This window comes from Tubulanus polymorphus, chromosome 5 (genome assembly GCF_964204645.1).
Source record: "Tubulanus polymorphus chromosome 5, tnTubPoly1.2, whole genome shotgun sequence".
NCBI lineage: Eukaryota > Metazoa > Nemertea > Palaeonemertea > Tubulaniformes > Tubulanidae > Tubulanus > Tubulanus polymorphus.
The window spans coordinates 23,163,867-23,189,200 of NC_134029.1; the positions used below are offsets into that span (position 1 = coordinate 23,163,867).

General features: G+C 40.3%; 1 protein-coding gene across 1 annotated transcript in view; it reads left to right on the forward strand.

The window, feature by feature from the left end:
- The first annotated feature begins 12,119 nt into the window (after positions 1–12,119).
- The window catches only part of LOC141905819 (uncharacterized), a 43,390-nt gene continuing 30,175 nt past the window's right edge, over positions 12,120–25,334 (forward strand). Inside the window, exon 1 of the mRNA XM_074794868.1 lies at positions 12,120–12,210. Coding sequence (XP_074650969.1) covers positions 12,128–12,210 — 83 coding nt within the window. The 5' untranslated portion in view covers positions 12,120–12,127. The remainder of the gene's footprint in view (positions 12,211–25,334) is intronic.

Below are 25,334 nucleotides of genomic sequence, written 5' to 3' on the forward strand. Positions count from 1 at the left end.
ATTTAATTATCATAACCATATTCAGTAGTGGCACAAGGGCGAATGGCAAATATGTAGAGAAAATACTTTCTAACAAATAAGAGGTCCATGAATGGCCGCCAATCGTTTTTGTAGCAAGCACAGTCACACTGTATGTACATACGTTTGAAACGTATACAACGATTCGGTCCCGTACGCGTGAAGTAATGAAAAATGCAGTCCATGCGATAAAACAAATGCCTGAGAATACGTAACAATGTTTCAAACTCCAATATCTCTTTGCTTTTAAGGGAAAACAAATGTGAAATGCTCGATCGAAAGTCACTAATAATGTTAGACTATTGCGAATGTAGGATCCCCATTTTGAGATGATATTACCCGCTATATAAAGCCCAGGAGCGCCCAAGCCCCCGTCTAAATACAGTCCCATCTTTCCATAGCGAATAAGTTTCAAAACCCAAACTAAATGGTTGTAGATAATGATAGCGATGCAACAGACAATATCAGAAACAGCCAGTAACAATAAGATGAAATGCGAAGTCGCGGAACTATTCATTTTATGTAGTCGGTAAAGCACAACTAACGTTACCGAGTTTGTTATTATACCCAGCCATGCGACCGGTCCTATCACCGTTACTGCTACAAGATTCCAAATGACGCGATCGTGAGGGAAGCATTTCCCGATGACTGTGACGTTTAGTTTCATCGCTAAGAGGATGCGTTTATAGCTTCGGTTATTCACGCTCTTACTAAACAGTTTGATACACGGGGAATTATGATTAAATTTATATACTTGCAGATATATAATTCTTAACAGAAACTTCACACAATATACAAATTTACATGAGAATCGTTATACATGGGATAGAAAAATTCCTATTTCAGCAATTCTAAACATAAATTAATGAATTTGACAAGGTTGAATACAGAATTGAGGCATTTTAGGGTATTTGGTCAATTTGCAAGGTGTCTAGTTATCAAAGATTTTCTAAATATACATATACGCATCACCTACTTAGTTCATCTTTATCACAATGGATTTGTGATGGCAAGAGCTGTGCAGATCAATGAACAACACGTTAACTCAAATTGTATTAGTACAGCGCTGAAACTATAGCAATGACAAGAGACGCGAATGCAATCAAATAGTAATAGAATGAAAACTCGACAAAATATCTGCAGTTTTTCGCAGGTTTGGTTCACTCAGCAACTTAACCAAACCTTCTCTATTGGAAAAGAAATGTGCTTTGCTTAAACGTTTATCACAACCCAAAGGCGACATTACAATGGTACATTGAGGATGTAGATTATAATTTAGTAAAATATTAGATTCTGCAAAAATAACATATATACAAGTATATAGCACACGCACGCAAACACACACGTGCAATTTGGGCTTTACACACTTTAACCGTCAAGTGCTGCCCCAATACATATCGTTGACGGTGAATACGTGAACTAACTTATTACTTGCACGCCACAGTAAGAATCTGAAACCATGGATTTAGTTCACATGTTCACCGTTTATGATATGCATAGGGGCAGCACTTAACGGTCAAGATCTATACCGAGCTAAAATATTACGAGTTACCGGTATTGAATGCGAAGGACCCGAAACTGTTGATGAACATTACAGATATGTTGAAACGTTCTGTAAATGATTTGTTTTTTACATAATGTATCAATATGCATGTTTTTCTATATCCTTATACAAATGATTATTATCTTATATTAAACCACTGGCGGCGGGCTTGCCGGACGATGAAAAACAGCCCCCCCCCCGCCCTGAGCAGTTTGTTTGGCTATCTTTTTGAAGAAAGTAAATTTTGATATTTCCTGCTTATTGAGATTATCAATTTATCCGTTATGACAGGCCACGTGGCACTAGAATTGATATCGATCAAAATGGACATCATTCCAAATTTTTGCGGATTTCAGCTCATTAAACCTAGGCTCTGGAGCAGCGATATACGTAGGCCTTTACACTGCTATAGGAGTTAAAATATCGAACCTGCTACACAAAAAGAGTGAGCATGCAAGTGCTGGAAAAATGTTATTGATTTTTATTCCCCAGCGTCAAGTATTGAGAATGTTACGTGGACTTAATAGAAATTTTTGAACGGATCCGGCGTGCAATGTAACACGCCTAAGTAATGTCATCAATAATGTTCACCCAGCACTGGCAGTGGTTGTCTCCACCAGTGATCTCCGTCGCTCTACGATCCTTGTGTAACCAACATGTGGTACATCAGACACTAAGATTCTTGGTGAATAATAATGCAGACCTACGTTCCAAAATTTGTATTTAAGTATAATCAGGAAATCCCCAATTGAATTTTTCTTTGAATTTTAACGCATGCAGATGGATATTGATCCAATGAAAATTGGTCTGGAACTATTCAATGAATCTGTGGCATTTTTTTACGATATGATATTGATCTTGGTTAGTTTTACAGATGTTGGCCTGCCTACAGTTAGTGTGGAACAGCCTGTATCTTTGTTTACTAATGTATTCTACTCTACACACACTCTGTACAGCTAGACGTATAGTTTATCCGCTGGATTGATGACGGGTATACCTAATGTGGCTTAGTCTCCCGATCAACTGAGCGAGGTAAGTTCGTTTAGGCTACAGAATCTCTCTAAAACATTTTTATCTTGTAAACTGGTAAAGGCGTGTGCCGAATTTGCGATGTCCAGAAACCAGGGCTGGGTTTCAACTTTGATACTCAGTCTATGAAACCGGCCCAGACATGTTTAGTTTCCATCAAAGCAAACCTTCATCGTATATTGAGCCCATTATCCTATTATTATATATATATGCATACCAACTAACAACCACAACTGATTATTGAGACTGGTTGCATCATGGCTTAAGGCTTACTGTAGATTCAGAGAGTATTTTCCCTATGATGGCCCTATGATGGCTGTGTGGCTTGTTTTATAATATCAGTACCAGTAAGAAATCAGAGAGCTTTATGGAAGAAAATCATTGAGTGTTCGGTGGTTTTTAAATTTTTCAACAAAATGACTTTTTCAACCATAATTTGAATTTAACCCTCGCGTCAGAAGGAGATGAACTTGTGAACATCATTGTGCGTTGCTTTTTTTGACAGTGTCGTTGATGATGTTTCATGCTTTTAGCCTGTCATTAATCGGATGTCTGTTCGGCTGCCGTGTCGTGTTGTGGCAATTAACTGATTGCATTTTATAGCAACATCTGAAAATTTGATTGTGATAAATTCCCACATGTCACATTGTAACCCTACCCGAGGACACTACTGTGTCGTGTCTCTCTGTCAGTTTCTCCGTGGTTTACCATTTATGAAAAATTGCATCATAACATGAACTTATGAACAATTGAAAAGTATTCTCTATTCTCTAGTATATAGACTAATCAGTTGCTGAAAGTCTGGCTGAATTCATTTAGCCTATTATTTCTAGAAATGTGTATTGTGCTAAAACTCTCCTGGTCCACAGTTGTGAGGTTTTAGAGTTAATTCTGCATTTAAATTATTTCATTTTCAATGAGTAAACTCTTGAGTCAAACTCACAAATGTGGTAGGCCTACTGGGTCCCGAGTTGTTCTATGGTTGCTATTATAGATCACTCATTTTACCTGAGAACCCCTCAGTTACCGCTGAAAATTTGCTTCCAATTGCGATTGTAAGTCTTATACGCTCCGCGGATTAGACATAGCCATTTATTTCTGAGCTCATAATATCCGTCTCTCTCGCACCATTCTCCACACTGAGAAAATTCATTTCATCTTTCAATTGATGTTTCACATTTCTTACTCGCCGTGTAACGATGGATCTTTCATCCTTACTGTCGGTAAATTCTCTTACTGACTATTTATAAATAGGCTTCATTCGATCATAAAAATGTTAGGAATGCATTTTATTCTCGCTAGGAATAAATAGTGTATGGGAACAAATTTCAAGGCACGATCGCGTGTAGGTGATTCCGGACTAGGTCCCGGACTAATTTGGCCTGGATCGGCCCGAGTGTCTAATTAGCGAGCGGTCACACGCAACCCACTCACTCGATACTGAACTAAACAATGAGTCACTTCCAGAAGGAACCCGGAGCAATTCATAACTGATAACTTGACGCATGCTAAAATTTGGTGCGATGGTTTTGGTCGGGCCAAACACGCACGGGCCCATTTGGCCCCCTCGTGAACGCTCATGCGATCGCTGTTTTAGCCTGTTTTTATTGGGAAGTCATTTATGCTGTGACTGAATGGAAATTATTAACCGAGTCTAGGTCTATACCTCATTGTAGTGATGTAGAACAATATGCTTGTATCGTAGATATAGGCCTATTTCTGTGCTGAAAATATATAGGCCTATTGAATCATATATACTATTGTTATATATAATTAATATCAATCAGGCTGGGGTTCTACCCCAGAAAGATTTGAATATTTCATATAAACAGGAGGAAAATGTCCCTTCATTTTCTTGCAATTTGCCCTCGAATTAAGTCAGATTGAAAGCATATTTTGGACAAGAACTAAAGATTTAGGGGGGACATTCATAATGAGTAGGGGAGGCAGGGGGTTGAATTCCCTGAACCCCTCTTAAATATTAACCTATCAATCTAATGTTAAGAAGTATTTTTTTAAGCCGGAAACAAATTTGTGGACAAAATATAAAGAAAACACGTTTAAGGCAGCGTGATTGATTTTGCTCTAGTGACATGTAAATTGCTTATTGTCACTCAATTTATTGTTTTATTTCGATGTAACAGCTCATTAATTGCGGAGTAGTTATAAGAATAATACATGGTTTAGAGCTGTTTAGACGGAGTTGTCAATGTGTTTTTTCTGCTGGAAATTTGCAATTATAGTTCGCCTCTCGCGGTGAATGTATTTTTCCTACTGAGACCATCAAGTCACTTGTGTCATTATGGTTTTTTTGGCCATTGTATCTAACCATTGCGCCTTCCGGTAATATCTCCTGTAAGTGTAAGATTTATTGCGCTGCTGAGAGCCAATATACAATTTTGTTAGTTCCCTATTTGTGTCAATTTCGCCCTTCTGACTGTCAGAGAGAGAGCTGTGGTATGGGTTCATTAATGTTTCATGCTACCAGCAGTCGTCGCGTCCTATCAATGCTATTTGTCTCGAGCAAATTTCAAGGGAATTCTGCATAGAATTCGCTATTCTCCTCATAGAGTGCTCTCTTTTTCCTACAGTGGTGTTCTACTTTATCTTTCAAACGATACTCAATGGCTGGTGCTCATAGTTTATCATCAACAAACGCTGTATAACTCTGATAGGATGGAGGAAAACGTCTCGACGAAACTGTTCTAAATTTCATGAATATTTTACCGACAAAAAAACCGAATGCCTTTATCTTCAAAATACAGGACATTATTGCTATTTCCGCATGGAATTGTAGACAGACTAACAGGGTTTGAAGCTTTGACTGTGGATGTTTGTGTCCCGATGTTGAGGATGATATTCAGTCTGACAGGATGCTGTCACACCTAGATTAATCGTAGCATTTCGAAGGCAATTCCAATTCGAGAGCTTCTCATCCTTCAAGCCGTGATTCTTTCGGCTTAATTTGGCCTTTCTTCCAAGAATAACAATTGACGACTGGCCGAGGCACGGCTAATCCAGCTTCTTATCAGTCATACGCCGATGTCTTATCAGTCGTACGCCTTTGTCAACGACAAGTCTTTCTGTCACCGATAGAAGAAAAATGTTTTCTAGCACCCCATTTACGTGAATCGTTAAGATCACGAATAAAAATCCTGTTGCATCACAACACCATCATCGAGAGCTCTCGGAATGTCTTACAGGAAGTCATCATTATTGAGCGTATCGGACTAAAGAAGCCAGAAAACTGATCTTTCATCACCAGCACCGATCAGTTCTATAGGACTTACATCATATAAACGCAACCTGATACAAGATTGAATAAATTGACAGCGGAGCAAATTAATGATTACCGCATGAAGGACATCGCGAGGAGAAGGAAATAGAGCAGAGTAAATGATGTATCATATTGTTGAGAGTGTCTAGGTTATGTACTCAGCTGGATGATACTATTCCGCTGGAATAATAACCTTCACATTAAAGATGTATATATAATGCAGTTTCTGTGTTCAGCAGTTGGATGGGAAATTGACAGTGGATCTTTCGGGTTAGATTTTTAGGGATTCGTCAGACTACGACAACTTCTTCTGATTGACCCTTTCAGTGCTGACTAATCAATACCCTATGGTGCTGGAGATAATTTGAAAATTTTGAAAAATTCCGCCCTAATGTGTTGAATAACAGGAATACCACTATAGTGCGTGTACACGGCGGCGCGGTGTATCGTTAGTAACTCATATTTCACTATGTTTGACAGGTGCTGCCATCTTTCAATTGAGATAAAAACTAATTACTAATTACACCAATACACTGCAGTGCGGTGTACTAGCAAAATCCATCACCGATTCATACACCGCACTGCGGTGTATATGCACTGAAAGGGTTAATGGGAAGAAATGGCCAGTCAAAGCTGAGCTGTATAATGATAACCAATTTTTTCATCAAACAAATCGCATTTTCCATTAGACAAATTTTCTCCTACATAAAGGTCTCAATTATCGATACATTTGTCGATAGAAAAGAAGCCATACTTTATGTATGCAAAAATCATAGAAATCAATCTCGTCTAGATCTTTCAAAATGCTAACATTATTATTATCCAATGTCAACTTGATGATCTGCTGCTCTGTTGTCTTATGTTTTGTTGTCTCTCGACAGTGTTGAGATTATGGAAATATACGCGTGTGAATAAAAAAATGCTTTGGATGAAATGCAGGATAGCGTCTCTCAACAGGACCTAATTGGTTCACTCAATCACATCCATTTTACACATTATTCGTAATGCATTTCTGTTCAATCGGGGACTATGGTTGAATCAAAACCTCCAGTCATAAGCTGCACAGATTATTGTTTTATTCTTATGAAATATTTATTAGATATAATTGACGACGTCTACAAATTGTCTTCGAAAATCATCAATTGCCCCTGATATTATCATCAATCCAGGTATGAAAGTAAGTTTTGACAATTTGAGTACACATGTAAAATTAAACTCGATAAGCCATTTCCTACATAAACGGATAAGTCTTGAGAGCAGTTTTAAAACTTTGAGCTAACTTTACCTATTTACCTACAACTCTGGAATCGGATGCTTGTTTTGGGCCAAAAATTATTATGTGATCGCGGGTAGAATCTCTGATATACTGATACTACTGATACACTGTCGATATGTCCAAAACGAATATATCTTTCTTCGCGTTTTTTAACAGCATGATTTATAATTAAACGAGATAATCCTTGAATCGAATAAAACTGCTTTATTTATGCGTTTAATGTGGCATCCGCTTAATGTATCGTTTTAGAAGTTGTCATCAGCGCACGGCGGTGTACGTGCATATCGTCGCAGCAACAACCAGTATCGATATAGACCGATGTTCGTGTCTTTCCGCGGAAACTTAATCGAGCTCGAAGAATAATGCCTACTTTGTTCAAGAAGAAAACGTCATCGGCATCTCTACCGTCGAGCAGTGAACCACCAATTGATGTGCCTCCTTATTACAAGAAGAAAAGATGCATGTCCGAGTGCGCTATTGAATATATCAAGTAAGTATCAACTAATGACTAATGGCCCATTATATCGGTATATATTGGACGGATACCGTATTTGAAGGGCTTCGTTTACTAGTTTCAGTCAATCTGTCACTGTTTAGCTTATGTCGAAGGGAGGGTAGTAGACACGAGGTAGTTTAGTATATTTAGTTGAGGGCACGAAGCCACATCACTTGTGAACAGCTTGCTTGGTGTTCTGCTCCAATGTGAAAATACGTAATGCTTCTAGAATATGTACCGTAGACTCCGCTCGAGTCGGGACTTTTTGGGGCCGTAAATGTTCATACAAAGCGAAGCGAATCACTTCTGGAACTAGTTGCAATTCAAACGTAATCATTTGTCTCAAAATTTGGCTCGGGCCTGGACCTGATCGTGGCTAATACATCTTTACCAAAGAGACATTTATAACTGATAGTTCGAAATGGATATTTGATTTGTTGACCTCGACGTAAACGAAGTCTTTCAGAGTAAATGATTACACAATCATCAGATACATGAGTGTTTTGTGTCTGGTGTATTCACTGCTCACTCGAGATTTCATTAAAGATGGTTTGATGCTTCATAAAATTCTGTTAATTCGGTTTCATGTCTATGCATGCACTGTCTATCGGTATGTTCTATGAATTATTCAAGTTTAATTCGTTGTTTTGATGCTCGCTTTCTGTACATCTAGTTCTGTATTATGTAAAGAAATAGGTCATCTTTCAGAAAATAAGACATATATCTTATATATTCGATTTTCTGTCAGAGTTTCGATGCTAAGGGCTTTCTCGAGAAAACTTGTGTTTTATGGCTTTCAAGAATTACACATTTTTTGAGTATTTGCTGAAGTAACCAACAATCTCAAACCGATCTCCACTACACACTGACTGTAGTTGGATTATGCTGTATTTTGCGCTTGACGCACAGCCGATTTCCTATCGGCTGATTGAACCTCATTGAGATGATTGCTCGTAGATTTAACTCAGCTTTTCAGAATTTGAAGAGTGAATTCCGTTTCATGCGGAAGTACGGTAAACTTTATGTACACAATCGCGTAATAAGCAAAGTGCACATGTTTGAAAGACGTGTCTGATATAATGTGCGCGAATTTGAAGAGAATTCAATAATGTTTATTTCATATGGGTTGATGATGATATGTGAAAGTGGTAGAGGGTTAATATGGTGAAAACGCTGGATGCAATTTGAGATATTAATTGCTGCCTGATGGGTGTTTATCCCCAGCCGCTGACGACGGAAACAAATTAGTTTTGATCAGTTCAGCAAACACACGATGTTCCATATTTTATTCATTGTCACAGTAAAAAGCTCATCTGTTGATAAAGGCCAATTCCCAGTAGTAAAAAACAAAAACATCAGGGCTGGGTTTCATAGATGTGGAAGAAAAATAGTCCCTGGGAACATTTTGAAATATGTCAGTTATTACCATGGTTTCTCATTGTAACCATGGTGGTTGTTACCCAGATTAGGGATTTACCCCTAGGGATAACTTTGATACTCAGTCTATGAAACCAGGCCCAGTATATTGAATATCATTTCACTAGCAGTATTGAAATGTACTGTGTTACTACATACAGACATTGCTATCAACATATAATTTCAGAATAGTGTCCAGATAGATAAATAATAATAAGAACGCAACTATCACAATCTTCATGATGATAATGAGTTTATATTCAAACGTTTCGATCGATTTTTTACTGAACGTATTTTGATATGTTTATAATCCATTTGTACTTTGTAAACTAGGCCACTTCACGCCTGCATGATATTCTCTGTAATTAGTAACAGTATACTATACATAGTTTGTATCTTTTCATGTCATTTCTTGAAAAGGACTCGAAGAGATGAGTCGAAACGTTTGAACATGTAAATTAACTCATTATCATCATGAAGATTGTGATAGTTGCGTTCTTATTATTATTTAACTATCTGGATACTCTTCCAAAATTTTATGATAAGAAAAGTGCTTACGCTCCTACAAAAATGCTTAAACATTTACTTTTACTTGTACTACGCATCACAGCTGCTTACTTTTGTCTTTAGCCTCATACGAACTACTATGAACCCTGTATTTGCACTCTAATTTACAGCTCTTATTCACAATGCGATAATATTGTTCACGATAATGTTTTACGTGTTTGATTGACTAACATCTAGCAATACATATTACAGGGTTGTCTAGTTTTGAGCGATACGCTAAACCACGCCTCGCTCGTGCTGGGCGCACGTTTAACGGGAGCCACGATTCAAACTTTCAAACACAACGGTTAGTAATCCATCGCCAAACGCTCGCAGCAGGCCTAGAACCGGCATCCTCGCTTGCCACTGCAGGCTTCAAATGAAGATTGTGATAGTTGCGTTCTTATTATTATTGCTATCAACACTTTCACTTTATTGTCTGATGACGAATGTGTTTTAGTGATCATTCCAAACCCAGTCAGATAGATGTCAATCCAGCACCAAGTGTTTTCCTTATGCTGGGATTTTAGACTGCCTAAACCATAGACTCTGGAAATTCGTTTTTAGAGTCCATTATGTAACCATGGGCATTTAGTTTTATGTCTGTGATAATAATGTAACATTGCCGGAAACTGTGGTTGTATGTCCATGATGTAATATTGCTGAACGTTGCTCTACAGGTTTTGGAGTCATTTGGCGTTATTTTAATGTAATCTGCAGTTTTAATCTGCATGTAGACCACGTGTGTGATTATATGTAATGTTCACGTGATTGTTACAGTAAATCGATATAAAACACAAATGGATGAAATTATTTCGAATAGAATATGTTTTTTAACATATCCAATCCGTCGAGGGTTATCTGAGTATGCATATGAATCAGAAATCGATTTTTCCGATCAGTTTTATTTCTCGTACGCATCGGCATTTATTTCTGAATGTCTGATTTTAAATGTCAGCAGCTGTTTTTATCGATGACGCGCACATCGATTTCCGCGTAGTCGCCAAAATTCATATTGATATCTATTTTTTTCCTATGAGTGTTAGTGCTTAGTACGGCAGAGATAAGTATTTCCATCTTGCTATTTTTAAGGGAAGTCTATTGTTTGATTCTTGGAATTTTTCTAACTCTTGGTCACCCAGTTTCTCAATGGGAAGTACATATATTGTATCAACATCAGGCTGAATATACTACAGACATAGATTGTCACTTCCAGTTGATCAAGTCCTGTAATAGAATCTCTTGATGCTTTCATCTCTAAATGATATTTCATGCTTGGCAAATATCTTATTGTTCAAAAGGTGAAAGTATAGCCGTGATCACGCGAGCATTTGTGGCCCGGGCCAAATTTAGTCTGAACAACTGTTCACACGGGCCAAATGGGCCCTGTTTGCCCGACCAAAAACATCAGACCAGGCCCGTGCCAAATTTTAGCACGGGACAAATGATTGCGTGTGAATTGCATCTGGTTCCAGAAATGACCCACTTCGCTTCATTTGAGCATTGGTTTAGTATCGAGTGAGTGGTTTGTGTATGAGGGCGCTTTCTGATTAGGCTTTGGCCAAATATGGCTCGCGCAAACACCATCTCCTCATTCTTAGAATCAGAGATGAAATTATATTGTTTTCCGCCGTATAATGAAGATTTGTGCTGAGATTCCGGAAACTTCCACCAGAGTGCAGTTTATCATGTAAGATATAGTTCTCATTTGTGCCACTGTGCGGCGTTCAGTTCACTGATATCTAACCGTACAGAAATAATCATCACCTCTGTCAAAACTTAACTCCAAATTTGGGCTCGATTCCTATGAAATAAAGCAGCGATCACATGACAATTTTGACCCGTGCCAGATTAGGCCCCGGGCAACGGTTCACTCTGGTGTCAAATGGGTCCGTGCTAACTGATTCTGGATGTGATTCAACTCACTTGCCACAGCATCATTTTGATAGCATTTTAGTAACGAGTGATTGATTTACGTGTGAATATGCTCTAATTAGGCACAGTCCAAGTTTGACTCGGGTCTGGTCTGGGCAAGTTTGATGCGGGCCAAATCATCCAAATCATCTCCGTGCGATACCAGCTTCACCTGAACTATGTCTTATCTCGGGAATTGATCATCACAGGCAATAATTCCATAGTCGAAGATTGAATTCTGAAATTGACTTTAATCTTTGACTGTGTGATTGGTTATAGGAACTAAATGCGCTTCGACCGGGCTTATCTTGATTTATAGCTGTTTGTTGAAATATTATGGTTAATCAATGTATGATTTATGGTAAAAATACATCGTAAAAATTTTTTATCAAGTGTATACCAGCATTTTCATATTCGAAAAAAAACCTTTGAGTTAGGGAAGTTAAATATTCAATGTCGTTGATAAGCTAATGATATTGCTGGGTGGCTAATTAAGAGATATATAATTCTCAGTCTGTATTATACAACAGTGTAATAAACACTTGGGGTGCGGACTTATTAATCATTATATAATTGTGAGAGGAGGCGTACTCGGTTTATATAGACTTTTAGATGCGCCATCATTTTCTCATGTCTGCAACTTCCTGGATCAGTCACTTTTTGAAGATCTTTAAGAAATCAGTTATCAGGTTTAGGTAAGTTCTTTTTCTTATTTAGCTGTATGTAACCTGTAAAAATCTTGCTGATTGATGCGTTGTCAATTTAACAGGTCTGTCAGGGTCTTCATACATGTATGTAGTATCCAGGCTTTTTTTTGATAATTGGAGTACAGTTTTTATCAAGAGAAAATGGAAGGGCGAAGGGAGAAAATTAACTTATGGCAAGTCATTAGATCGAAAATTAAGATTAAGACAGAAATATTTAAGAAATTCTTTTGGAAAAGCTAAGAGGAAAACACAAGTATGACATCTATCCCAATACGGTATGATGTTTTAGGCAGAATGGAATAGAATCCTACTATTTTAGCGACATTCGCCAATAGGAAATTATGGAAGCAGAACTTTCAATATTTCGGCACCTTACTTATGGGATTCTATTTCTAAAACTGTTGATATGTCTATTAATATCTTTAAGCGTAATCTTAAAACTTACCTTTTTAGAAGAACATTTGAAGTGAGATTATCTTTTTACATCTTCTTAGTTTCTCATTTTGTTTATTTCTGTCTAAATGATCTTGATATTTTTGTACGTACTTCGTAAAGCGTTTTGATTAAGAAGATGAGAAAATAAGTTATTAATATATTATTATCAATAGAACTAAACGATATCTGTAAAAATCTAATTATAAAGATTATATTTTATATAGATAATAATTTTCTAATCTTATCGTATCTCGATAAAAGACTCCAGTGCAGAAATTAACATTGGCTTATAACGAATCGGTTTATTTGTCGAATAAACACTATAATCCGTGTATACTGTAGATAAATGAAGAAATCCCACACTTCGAATTTAAAATTATACAATCAAATTTATTATTATGAAACCACAACCTTTCGGCCGTTGACTAACAGCCATCATCAGGTGGAATGATGATGGCTTCCACCTGACGATGGCTGTTAGTCAACAGCCGAAACGTTGTGGTTTCATAATAATAAATTTGATCGTATAATTTTAAATTCGAAGTGTGGGATTTCTTCATGAATCCGTTAATGATCGGATATATTCCAAATTGAATTATGGTCGAGACAAAATATGAACCCGATGTCAATCAAGGACGCTGCTATCAGTAATCAATAATTAATTAGTCGGATTAATTAGTAAGCCACTCGTTATTCTATGGATTCTGGCTGTAGACTAGACGCGGAGACAGAGAGAGGTGTTATCATCGAGATCGGTGAATCTTATTGCTGTATATAAATCATGATATCAGATAAAACCTGACTATATTCACGTTCACTCGATATACAGTTCGCGCAGTCCAGTCTACATTGTTCCATTTCATTTCAGTCCAGTCTACATTGTTCCATTTCATTTCAGTCCAGTCTACATTGTTCCATTTCATTTCAGTCCAGTCTACATTGTTCCATTTCATTTCAGTCCAGTCTACATTGTTCCATTTCATTTCAGTCCAGTCTACATTGTTCCATTTCATTTCAGAATGTACAATTTAAATGCATCAAAAGTATTCATCCAGGTCTATTGAAAAGTTTAGAATGGATGAAATGGAATGCTATAATTGTCTGTCAATCACAGTGCTGGGTCTAGCTGGACCAGTGAAAACAGTTGATTTAAAACATTGTGTGAACGCACAACATTGATTTGATTCATTCTAATTTGGTCCGTTTGGGTCGATTAGGAACACACACTGCGAATTGCGAATTCGTTGCGAATGTGGCTTATGAAAATACCTGAAATATTCATGTTTTAAAAATGAAATATATCACTTTTCAACCACTCATTCATCCTGGGAGCTGTTTTTGATGACCCCCTTGAGAAGGTTTATGAAACGTTGGTTTTGAATGCCTCCTACTTAGCGAATTTATTACAAGTGGAGGTATTAATTATCCTTCCAATTATCATGAGAGTTGTATAAGTCTTGCTAATTGGCTTTTGTGAATTCTATAAGTATTGGCCAGTTATAAAGGCAGGTGTCGGTCCATATGATACTTGCAACTGGTCGAAAATGGGTGGTTTTTGGCCCAGGCCAAATTTCGCCGGAAAAGCTGTTCACACGGGTGCCAAATGGGCCCGTGCCTTTTTGACCAGAGTCCAATTTGGCCCGTTAAATAGTTGAGCATGAATTGCAACTGGTTCTGGAAGTGACTCACTTCGCTTTGTTTGAGCATTGTTTAGTATCACAAGAGTGGTTTACATGCGAACTTTCTAATTAGGCACGGGCCAAATTTGACTAGGGCCTGATCCGTGCCGATATGGCCCTGGCCTAATTGTCTCCTTGTGATGGCGGCTATTGTGTGACGGATATAGTGTTCTACCAATCGTGATTGTGCGACTCGTTTCAGTCACAAGAAAGAGTCAGTCAGAAAGTAGAACATGTACAACTCATTGCCACTTGTATCATTGGCAGTTGTAAGGCTGTCTAGTTGCAGACAGTTGCAGAGAATCAAGTTGCAACAAGTTTCTGGTTTCCACGATGGACTGAATTCTTGTTTGCAGTGTCAGTAATATTCCAACACGATGTCTTTATCTCAATGATGATGTCCGATGTTTCCTATTCAATTTTCCTTTCGTTTCGTGTGCATCTTCTTAAATGATTACCTTTCCTATTACATTCATTCTGTTGTGAAGCTATATTCAGTTTGATGCTTTGCGCCGGGGGGGGGGGGGGGAGTTGGCCTGTTGTGAACCTGGTTTGATGTTTCAATGATCGACGAGATCGTTTTGCATCCCCCCACGTTTTGTTCGTGCGCACAAAGAAATTTACGCTGTCATTAACTGACGACAGCCCACGGCATTTTCATTAGTTCATTATGCTTGATATGCTTGCCGGATTTTCTGACTTTTTAGCAGTTATTGTTGCGACGCGCTCAGGATTGAAAGCGCCACAGAACTCCTAACTGGGCACTTGTGTCGTTGGTAGTTTTTAGTGTACATAAAGTCATGCCTGATTCTGAAAATCATTTTTTCTGCGCTTTTTCAAATTTCTGTAGTTAATTTTTTCATGAATTACTTTTCGATTTTATTTTCTAAAATGTCTTAACCGATGATGAATCGTAGTCAGTGAAATGAAATAGGAAGTTATTACGAAGATGAACTTTGATTGGCCACCAGCCGGGAAACTACGCGTGTGGTGCTAAATGCACACGCCGTATGGCATTCATCAAGGATGTACTGTTAAGAAGTGAATATCCATAGCCGGACTTAGCTTAAACCATTTCTGGTTGGATTACTTATTATTTCTGACGTGACTTTATGAAATCGCTCTCCACTTCAGACGACTTGTGTCGCAGACGTTTAAACATCATCTTCCGTTCGTGCTGGGTTAGATTTGGAAATATGGCATATATATCTTATTGGGGATACAACGAGCTTCAAGTCTGAGGCATCACTTCGTCTTAATGTGTTGTTTGATGAACGACTTGACGAACAGATATGTTGGAAGGTGTTGAACGTATTTACTTTGGATTTTAATGGAAAGTTAGTCGATCGTCGAGGAAGATATTCAAACCTGAAATCGATCGAAATCGTAAATATTTGAAGTGCCGAAAGAATTTCTGAAATATAGTGAAGAGTACGTTCATCTGTAACGAGGATTCTTCAGATTTGAGTCGATGAGTGAAATTGATGGCATTGATAAGATGTGAATTCTCATGCATTCAACGATGATCAGCTACTTATACTATTATTATGATAATGCAAGTATTCAGCATTTAAGTAACTGAAAAGAATCCATCCAACATGAATCGCATGAAATCATCAACTTCTGCGTGCAGGCTGGTTGTTTTATCGTGAGACCTGTTGAACGTTTTATCGCCATTGATATATTTGCGCAGCACGTTTTAATAAGGAATTATTGAGAGAACGACTGCTGGCAAACACACGTTTCAAATCATTAGAACCAGGATGCATTCGAAGTCGTCAAATAAATTCACATCACTGCATCGAGCTCTGTCCGAGACAGAAATGGTTCGTAAATTAAGGTAGGTCGCCTTGTTTTTTTTCATACGCTCTTCACATCATCGATTGCGGCGGTCTCATCAACTCATTAAATCGGTTTCAGTAGTTTTACCGACAACATGAGAATTCTATATTTCGAATGAAATTAGAGATGCTTCCTTAGCTTCTATTTCTTCAAAGAAATTGGTCGAAGTCCGAGTTCGTCTTCCTGTACAAAAGTTTGATCTTATCTTCCTCAATTAGACCTTTAAGTTTTATATCCGTAGTTAATCCTTATCGCAGTCTCCAGCTACGAATGAACGCAGCTTTAGCGACATCAACTCGAGCAATAGCTGCTTCTAGATTCACAAACTACAAATTTTAAATCAGTAAATTGCTCACAGATATCACAACTGATAATTCCAGCTCATTCTTCAGTTATAGCACCCCGAGATTTCCGCTTCGCAAGCACAGGGTAACTACGTTAAAAATCCTTAAATCGACGATCAGGAACCAACGACGAGAACACGTTCTTAAAACTTCAAACCGTAAAGTTCACTTTCGTTTACTACAGATAAACAACATCGAAACGGAGTGATATTTCTGTTATTTCTGGTTTTTCATCGATCAACATTTTGTGAATATTAGACGTTGATTACATATATTGCGTAGAGTGATGTAATTTGAGATTCATGTAATATTGAACACGCACATACATACATACACACACGGTGGGAAGAAGGCAACAAGCTGCAGTTTGTGATAATTTGATTTCCAACGATGAAACATTATCTGCTTTCAATATCGAATATAAATCACAGCGCGCTTCGCATGATTTACAATAAATAACTCGGGTAAAATTCAGCGTTCGTAATAGATATGATTCATGTATCGGGTTTGAATGAAAAGCTATCTGTAATGTTAAAAAGACTGCGGAGCGTCTCTTTCATTTTTTATTCTTTATAAACAGCGCTGACACTATCGCTAGTTAGTCCGTTCTGATTTGACCCGCACTTTGAATGGACCAATTTAGAACGGACCAAATCAATGTTGCGCGTTCACACATTGTTTTTAGAATCAGCTGCTATCACTGGTCCAGCTAGATGCAATGCTGTGTTTGACAGGCAAAGTTTCTATTCACAGAGAATTGGTCTCTTTATTCGGTTTCGATTCTAAAATGGAATGGACCGATTTAGAACAGACCTTTTACTAGTATGAACGCTTGGTCCGATCTAAGTTTGAATTCGGAACTTTCTATAGATAACCTACTATGAAAACTGATATTTGAATATATTATATCAGAAATACCCAAAGGACGCTTTTATTTTCATTACATTGAAATTTGTATTTGAATAATTGCCTAAGGATGAACGATGAGGTGCAAATGATATGTTGGTTTCCAACTTCAATGGCGCGCCTCAACTTCAGATGAAATTGATGGTGAATGAACGATAATAAGTGGTATTGTGGACTAAGTATAGTTTACACATCCATCGTAGGCGATCCGGAATATGGATCTTTCTTACGATTTGTGATGAAAATGTCACTTATGCTATAAAATACCAAAAGTCGCCTTAAATACTCCATCAAAAGTCACTGCGTACATATGTAAAACACATTCTATCTATCATATTAGCGGTAATTCATGTCAGGAATAACTATATCCTTCACTAATTTACCGGGTGACTATAACGATCATGTTACCTCTAGTGACCTGTGAATATGTATTGAATGATTTGATAATTTGTATGTAAATATGAGAACTTGTTGTGTATAATATGATTCTATAGATTATTATATCAATGGTAGTTGAAGGTCTGGTCACTTTTAATTAATAAGTAGCACAGACTTCATCGATGATAGTTATATAAGGATGCTGAGTGAGAATTTTTCGGCTATTCTAATACCCCTTAAGCCCTCGATATGTTTTGGTATGATTCCGGACCTGGATCCGGTTTGTTAAATTTTAACTTGTTGTTAACCGCTGATTTGGAAGCTGAATATGACTTCGGATTTCGAAGTTAATGAAATTTGAAAAACACATATTTGGCTCTTGAATCCGGTTCCACGAGTTAGAGTTAAAATCAGTTCATTTTCATTGAGTTAATGATGATGAAAATCAAAATCTTAGCTTAAAAGCGTGTAACTGGATCTTGGTTAACTAACTCTTTGAATTGAGTTATTTGACTGAAGCGTCTGATGCTAACTCACGAGTTCAGCAGAGAACCGTCAAACTGCGTCGACTGCATTTCTACTCAACAAGTTGTTATTACCAAATTTTGCGCAGCGACTAAAACGAGACGTAGGGAAAATGATTATGGATAATGGATCGTAAAACTGCCGGATAATCTGTTTTACTGTTCGCCTCATCTAATTCTATATTGTAAATCCCGGGTGGTGATGGGAGCTATGAACATCGATTGACCGCAAGATTACTTCCCGAAATAAGCCATTTGCGGCCATTACATAGTTCTGAAGAGAGGAAATTTCTATTCGACGTTATAACTGCGATATGCCGCCACAAAGTAAAACAAGAAAACCAACTTGAAACTTTATATTATTGACGCCTTGAAAAACTTCACACAATATTCCAATCGATATCGCAATTCACTTTTTGAAATACATGAAAATGAATTGAATAGAAAATACAAGAGTCGTGAAATTTATTTCATTACTAAATAAACTGATGACGTAGTGGTTCTCCTAGAATAATGCTTTGTAGTTATCAAAATATATAGAAATATTTTTATAACGGTTTTTATGGCGTCAAAGAAGCTAGAAAAGAATTCTGAATAGCCTCGATTAAGATGAGGGAGGGGAGTGATGAATACAACCCTTTCCCATTGTGACGAGGGAGGGGAGTGATGAATACAACCCTTTCCCATTGTGACGAGGAAGGGGAGTGATGAATACAACCCTTTCCCATTGTGATGAGGAAGGGGAGAGATGAATACAACCCTTTCCCATTGTGACGAGGAAGGGGAGTGATGAATACAACCCTTTCCCATTGTGATGAGGAAGGGGAGAGATGAATACAACCCTTTCCCATTGTGACGAGGAAGGGGAGAGATGAATACAACCCTTTCCCATTGTGATGAGGAAGGGGAGTGATGAATACAACCCTTTCCCATTGTGATGAGGAAGGGGAGTGATGAATACAACCCTTTCCCATTGTGATGAGGAAGGGGAGTGATGAATACAACCCTTTCCCATTGTGATGAGGAAGGGGAGTGATGAATACAACCCTTTCCCATTGTGATGAGGAAGGGGAGTGATGAATACAACCCTTTCCCATTGTGATGAGGAAGGGGAGTGATGAATACAACCCTTTCCCATTGTGACGAGGAAGGGGAGTGATGAATACAACCCTTTCCCATTGTGATGAGGAAGGGGAGAGATGAATACAACCCTTTCCCATTGTGACGAGGAAGGGGAGTGATGAATACAACCCTTTCCCATTGTGACGAGGAAGGGGAGAGATGAATACAACCCTTTCCCATGGTGACGAGGAAGGGGAGTGATGAATACAACCCTTTCCCATTGTGACGAGGAAGGGGAGAGATGAATACAACCCTTTCCCATTGTGACGAGGAAGGGGAGTGATGAATACAACCCTTTCCCATTGTGACGAGGAAGGGGAGTGATGAATACAACCCTTTCCCATTGTGACGAGGAAGGGGAGTGATGAATACAACCCTTTCCCATTGTGATGAGGAAGGGGAGAGATGAATACAACCCTTTCCCATTGTGACGAGGAAGGGGAGTGATGAATACAACCCTTTCCCATTGTGATGAGGAAGGGGAGAGATGAATACAACCCTTTCCCATTGTGACGAGGAAGGGGAGTGATGAATACAACCCTTTCCCATTGTGATGAGGAAGGGGAGTGATGAATACAACCCTTTCCCATGGTGACGAGGAAGGGGAGTGATGAATACAACCCTTTCCCATTGTGATGAGGAAGGGGAGAGATGAATACAACCCTTTCCCATTGTGACGAGGAAGGGGAGTGATGAATACAACCCTTTCCCATTGTGACGAGGAAGGGGAGAGATGAATACAACCCTTTCCCATGGTGACGAGGAAGGGGAGAGATGAATACAACCCTTTCCCATTGTGACGAGGAAGGGGAGTGATGAATACAACCCTTTCCCATGGTGACGAGGAAGGGGAGTGATGAATACAACCCTTTCCCATGGTGACGAGGAAGGGGAGAGATGAATACAACCCTTTCCCATTGTGACGAGGAAGGGGAGTGATGAATACAACCCTTTCCCATTGTGACGAGGAAGGGGAGAGATGAATACAACCCTTTCCCATGATGACGAGGAAGGGGAGAGATGAATACAACCCTTTCCCATTGTGACGAGGAAGGGGAGAGATGAATACAACCCTTTCCCATGATGACGAGGAAGGGGAGAGATGAATACAACCCTTTCCCATGATGACGAGGAAGGGGAGAGATGAATACAACCCTTTCCCATGATGACGAGGAAGGGGAGAGATGAATACAACCCTTTCCCATGATGACGAGGAAGGGGAGAGATGAATACAACCCTTTCCCATGGTGACGAGGGAGGGGAGTGATGAATACAACCCTTTCCCATTGTGACGAGGAAGGGGAGAGATGAATACAACCCTTTCCCATGGTGACGAGGAAGGGGAGAGATGAATACAACCCTTTCCCATTGTGACGAGGAAGGGGAGAGATGAATACAACCCTTTCCCATTGTGACGAGGAAGGGGAGTGATGAATACAACCCTTTCCCATTGTGACGAGGAAGGGGAGAGATGAATACAACCCTTTCCCATGGTGACGAGGAAGGGGAGAGATGAATACAACCCTTTCCCATTGTGACGAGGAAGGGGAGAGATGAATACAACCCTTTCCCATGGTGACGAGGGAGGGGAGTGATGAATACAACCCTTTCCCATTGTGACGAGGAAGGGGAGAGATGAATACAACCCTTTCCCATTGTGACGAGGAAGGGGAGAGATGATTACAACCCTTTCCCATTGTGACGAGGAAGGGGAGAGATGAATACAACCCTTTCCCATTGTGACGAGGAAGGGGAGTGATGAATACAACCCTTTCCCATTGTGACGAGGAAGGGGAGAGATGAATACAACCCTTTCCCATGATGACGAGGGAGGGGAGTGATGAATACAACCCTTTCCCATTGTGACGAGGAAGGGGAGAGATGAATACAACCCTTTCCCATGATGACGAGGGAGGGGAGAGATGAATACAACCCTTTCCCATGATGACGAGGGAGGGGAGAGATGATTACAACCCTTTCCCATGATGACGAGGAAGGGGAGAGATGAATACAACCCTTTCCCATTGTGACGAGGGAGGGGAGAGATGATTACAACCCTTTCCCATTGTGACGAGGAAGGGGAGTGATGAATACAACCCTTTCCCATTGTGACGAGGAAGGGGAGAGATGAATACAACCCTTTCCCATTGTGACGAGGGAGGGGAGTGATGAATACAACCCTTTCCCATTGTGATGAGGAAGGGGAGAGATGAATACAACCCTTTCCCATTGTGACGAGGAAGGGGAGTGATGAATACAACCCTTTCCCATTGTGACGAGGAAGGGGAGAGATGAATACAACCCTTTCCCATGATGACGAGGGAGGGGAGTGATGAATACAACCCTTTCCCATTGTGACGAGGAAGGGGAGAGATGAATACAACCCTTTCCCATGATGACGAGGGAGGGGAGAGATGAATACAACCCTTTCCCATGATGACGAGGGAGGGGAGAGATGATTACAACCCTTTCCCATGATGACGAGGAAGGGGAGAGATGAATACAACCCTTTCCCATTGTGACGAGGGAGGGGAGAGATGATTACAACCCTTTCCCATTGTGACGAGGAAGGGGAGTGATGAATACAACCCTTTCCCATTGTGACGAGGAAGGGGAGAGATGAATACAACCCTTTCCCATTGTGACGAGGGAGGGGAGTGATGAATACAACCCTTTCCCATTGTGACGAGGAAGGGGAGAGATGAATACAACCCTTTCCCATTGTGACGAGGAAGGGGAGAGATGAATACAACCCTTTCCCATGATGACGAGGGAGGGGAGAGATGAATACAACCCTTTCCCATGATGACGAGGGAGGGGAGAGATGATTACAACCCTTTCCCATGATGACGAGGAAGGGGAGAGATGAATACAACCCTTTCCCATTGTGACGAGGGAGGGGAGAGATGATTACAACCCTTTCCCATTGTGACGAGGAAGGGGAGTGATGAATACAACCCTTTCCCATTGTGACGAGGAAGGGGAGTGATGAATACAACCCTTTCCCATTGTGACGAGGAAGGGGAGAGATGATTACAACCCTTTCCCATTGTGACGAGGAAGGGGAGAGATGAATACAACCCTTTCCCATTGTGACGAGGAAGGGGAGTGATGAATACAACCCTTTCCCATGGTGACGAGGAAGGGGAGAGATGAATACAACCCTTTCCCATTGTGACGAGGAAGGGGAGAGATGAATACAACCCTTTCCCATGATGACGAGGGAGGGGAGAGATGAATACAACCCTTTCCCATTGTGACGAGGAAGGGGAGAGATGAATACAACCCTTTCCCATGATGACGAGGGAGGGGAGAGATGAATACAACCCTTTCCCATGGTGACGAGGAAGGGGAGAGATGAATACAACCCTTTCCCATTGTGACGAGGAAGGGGAGTGATGAATACAACCCTTTCCCATGATGACGAGGAAGGGGAGAGATGAATACAACCCTTTCCCATGGTGACGAGGAAGGGGAGAGATGAATACAACCCTTTCCCATGGTGACGAGGAAGGGGAGAGATGAATACAACCCTTTCCCATGATGACGAGGAAGGGGAGAGATGAATACAACCCTTTCCCATGATGACGAGGAAGGGGAGAGATGAATACAACCCTTTCCCATGGTGACGAGGGAGGGGAGAGATGAATACAACCCTTTCCCATGATGACGAGGAAGGGGAGAGATGAATACAACCCTTTCCCATGGTGACGAGGGAGGGGAGTGATGAATACAACCCTTTCCCATTGTGACGAGGGAGGGGAGTGATGAATACAACCCTTTCCCATTGTGACGAGGGAGGGGAGAGATGAATACAACCCTTTCCCATTGTGACGAGGAAGGGGAGAGATGAATACAACCCTTTCCCATGGTGACGAGGAAGGGGAGAGATGAATACAACCCTTTCCCATTGTGACGAGGGAGGGGAGAGATGAATACAACCCTTTCCCATTGTGACGAGGAAGGGGAGAGATGATTACAACCCTTTCCCATGATGACGAGGAAGGGGAGAGATGAATACAACCCTTTCCCATTGTGACGAGGAAGGGGAGAGATGAATACAACCCTTTCCCATTGTGACGAGGAAGGGGAGAGATGAATACAACCCTTTCCCATTGTGACGAGGAAGGGGAGAGATGAATACAACCCTTTCCCATTGTGACGAGGAAGGGGAGTGATGAATACAACCCTTTCCCATTGTGACGAGGAAGGGGATTGATGAATACAACCCTTTCCCATGATGACGAGGAAGGGGAGAGATGAATACAACCCTTTCCCATGGTGACGAGGAAGGGGAGAGATGAATACAACCCTTTCCCATTGTGACGAGGAAGGGGAGAGATGAATACAACCCTTTCCCATGATGACGAGGAAGGGGAGTGATGAATACAACCCTTTCCCATTGTGACGAGGAAGGGGAGAGATGATTACAACCCTTTCCCATTGTGACGAGGGAGGGGAGAGATGAATACAACCCTTTCCCATTGTGACGAGGAAGGGGAGTGATGAATACAACCCTTTCCCATGATGACGAGGAAGGGGAGTGATGAATACAACCCTTTCCCATTGTGACGAGGAAGGGGAGAGATGATTACAACCCTTTCCCATTGTGACGAGGGAGGGGAGAGATGAATACAACCCTTTCCCATTGTGACGAGGGAGGGGAGTGATGATTACAACCCTTTCCCATTGTGACGAGGAAGGGGATTGATGAATACAACCCTTTCCCATTGTGACGAGGAAGGGGAGAGATGAATACAACCCTTTCCCATGATGACGAGGAAGGGGAGAGATGATTACAACCCTTTCCCATGATGACGAGGAAGGGGAGAGATGAATACAACCCTTTCCCATGATGACGAGGAAGGGGAGAGATGAATACAACCCTTTCCCATTGTGACGAGGGAGGGGAGTGATGAATACAACCCTTTCCCATTGTGACGAGGAAGGGGAGAGATGAATACAACCCTTTCCCATGGTGACGAGGAAGGGGAGAGATGAATACAACCCTTTCCCATGGTGACGAGGAAGGGGAGTGATGAATACAACCCTTTCCTCATTATACATTCACAGACAAATTATCTGTAATAGGCGTGAATTATTGAGAGATTTGAAGCAGGTGCCGATGGTTCGCAGTTTAATTTGATTACGATTTGTCTCTAACGATGTCTGTCGTCATTATGATCATATTTCAGGGTGTTTGCTCTGAACTGTATACATAGAACCCTTCACTGATTACCCGATTTAATAATGCATGCTCAGTCAGTTCACCGGTGGTGGTATCGGGTGATGCCTGAATCTATTATCGGAACCGATGACCTGATGATTATGAAGCTCGATGTAACCCTAGTTTCCGATCTAATCAGAAATGGATGCGATATCAAATGATTAGTGGTGAAAACCTTCGTCGTCTTAGTTTTAAGTAGGTGTTTTTTTACTAATTATTTTGACGACTCGTTGATTAGTTTCATCAAGCGAGAGAGAGATGACGTTCTAAGCTCAGCCATCGATGCACGCGACGCGCGTGATGGCCATCTCTCCGTTAGCCGCTGCCGTGCTCGTTGTTACCATGGTAACGCGAGTGAACCCCGCTACTACAGAAGTTAGGGAACGCGGAGAGGAAACCGAGATCGCAATATCGGGCGCGCGTGTATAACAGTAACGGTGTACCGATGGTGGAGACTGCCGTTGGGGAAGATGCAGCGTGCACGTACCGATCGAATGTAGCATCAGATTGCGCCATCGAAATCATCGATCAGTGAAAGATTGGAATTAATCGCGCGTGTTTCACGTATTGTAGATCAGTTTCTCTACGTTCAGATACAGGTAGGTTTTAGTCTGACTCGATGACGTTTAATCGGGGCTTAACTCTTTAAAAAGTC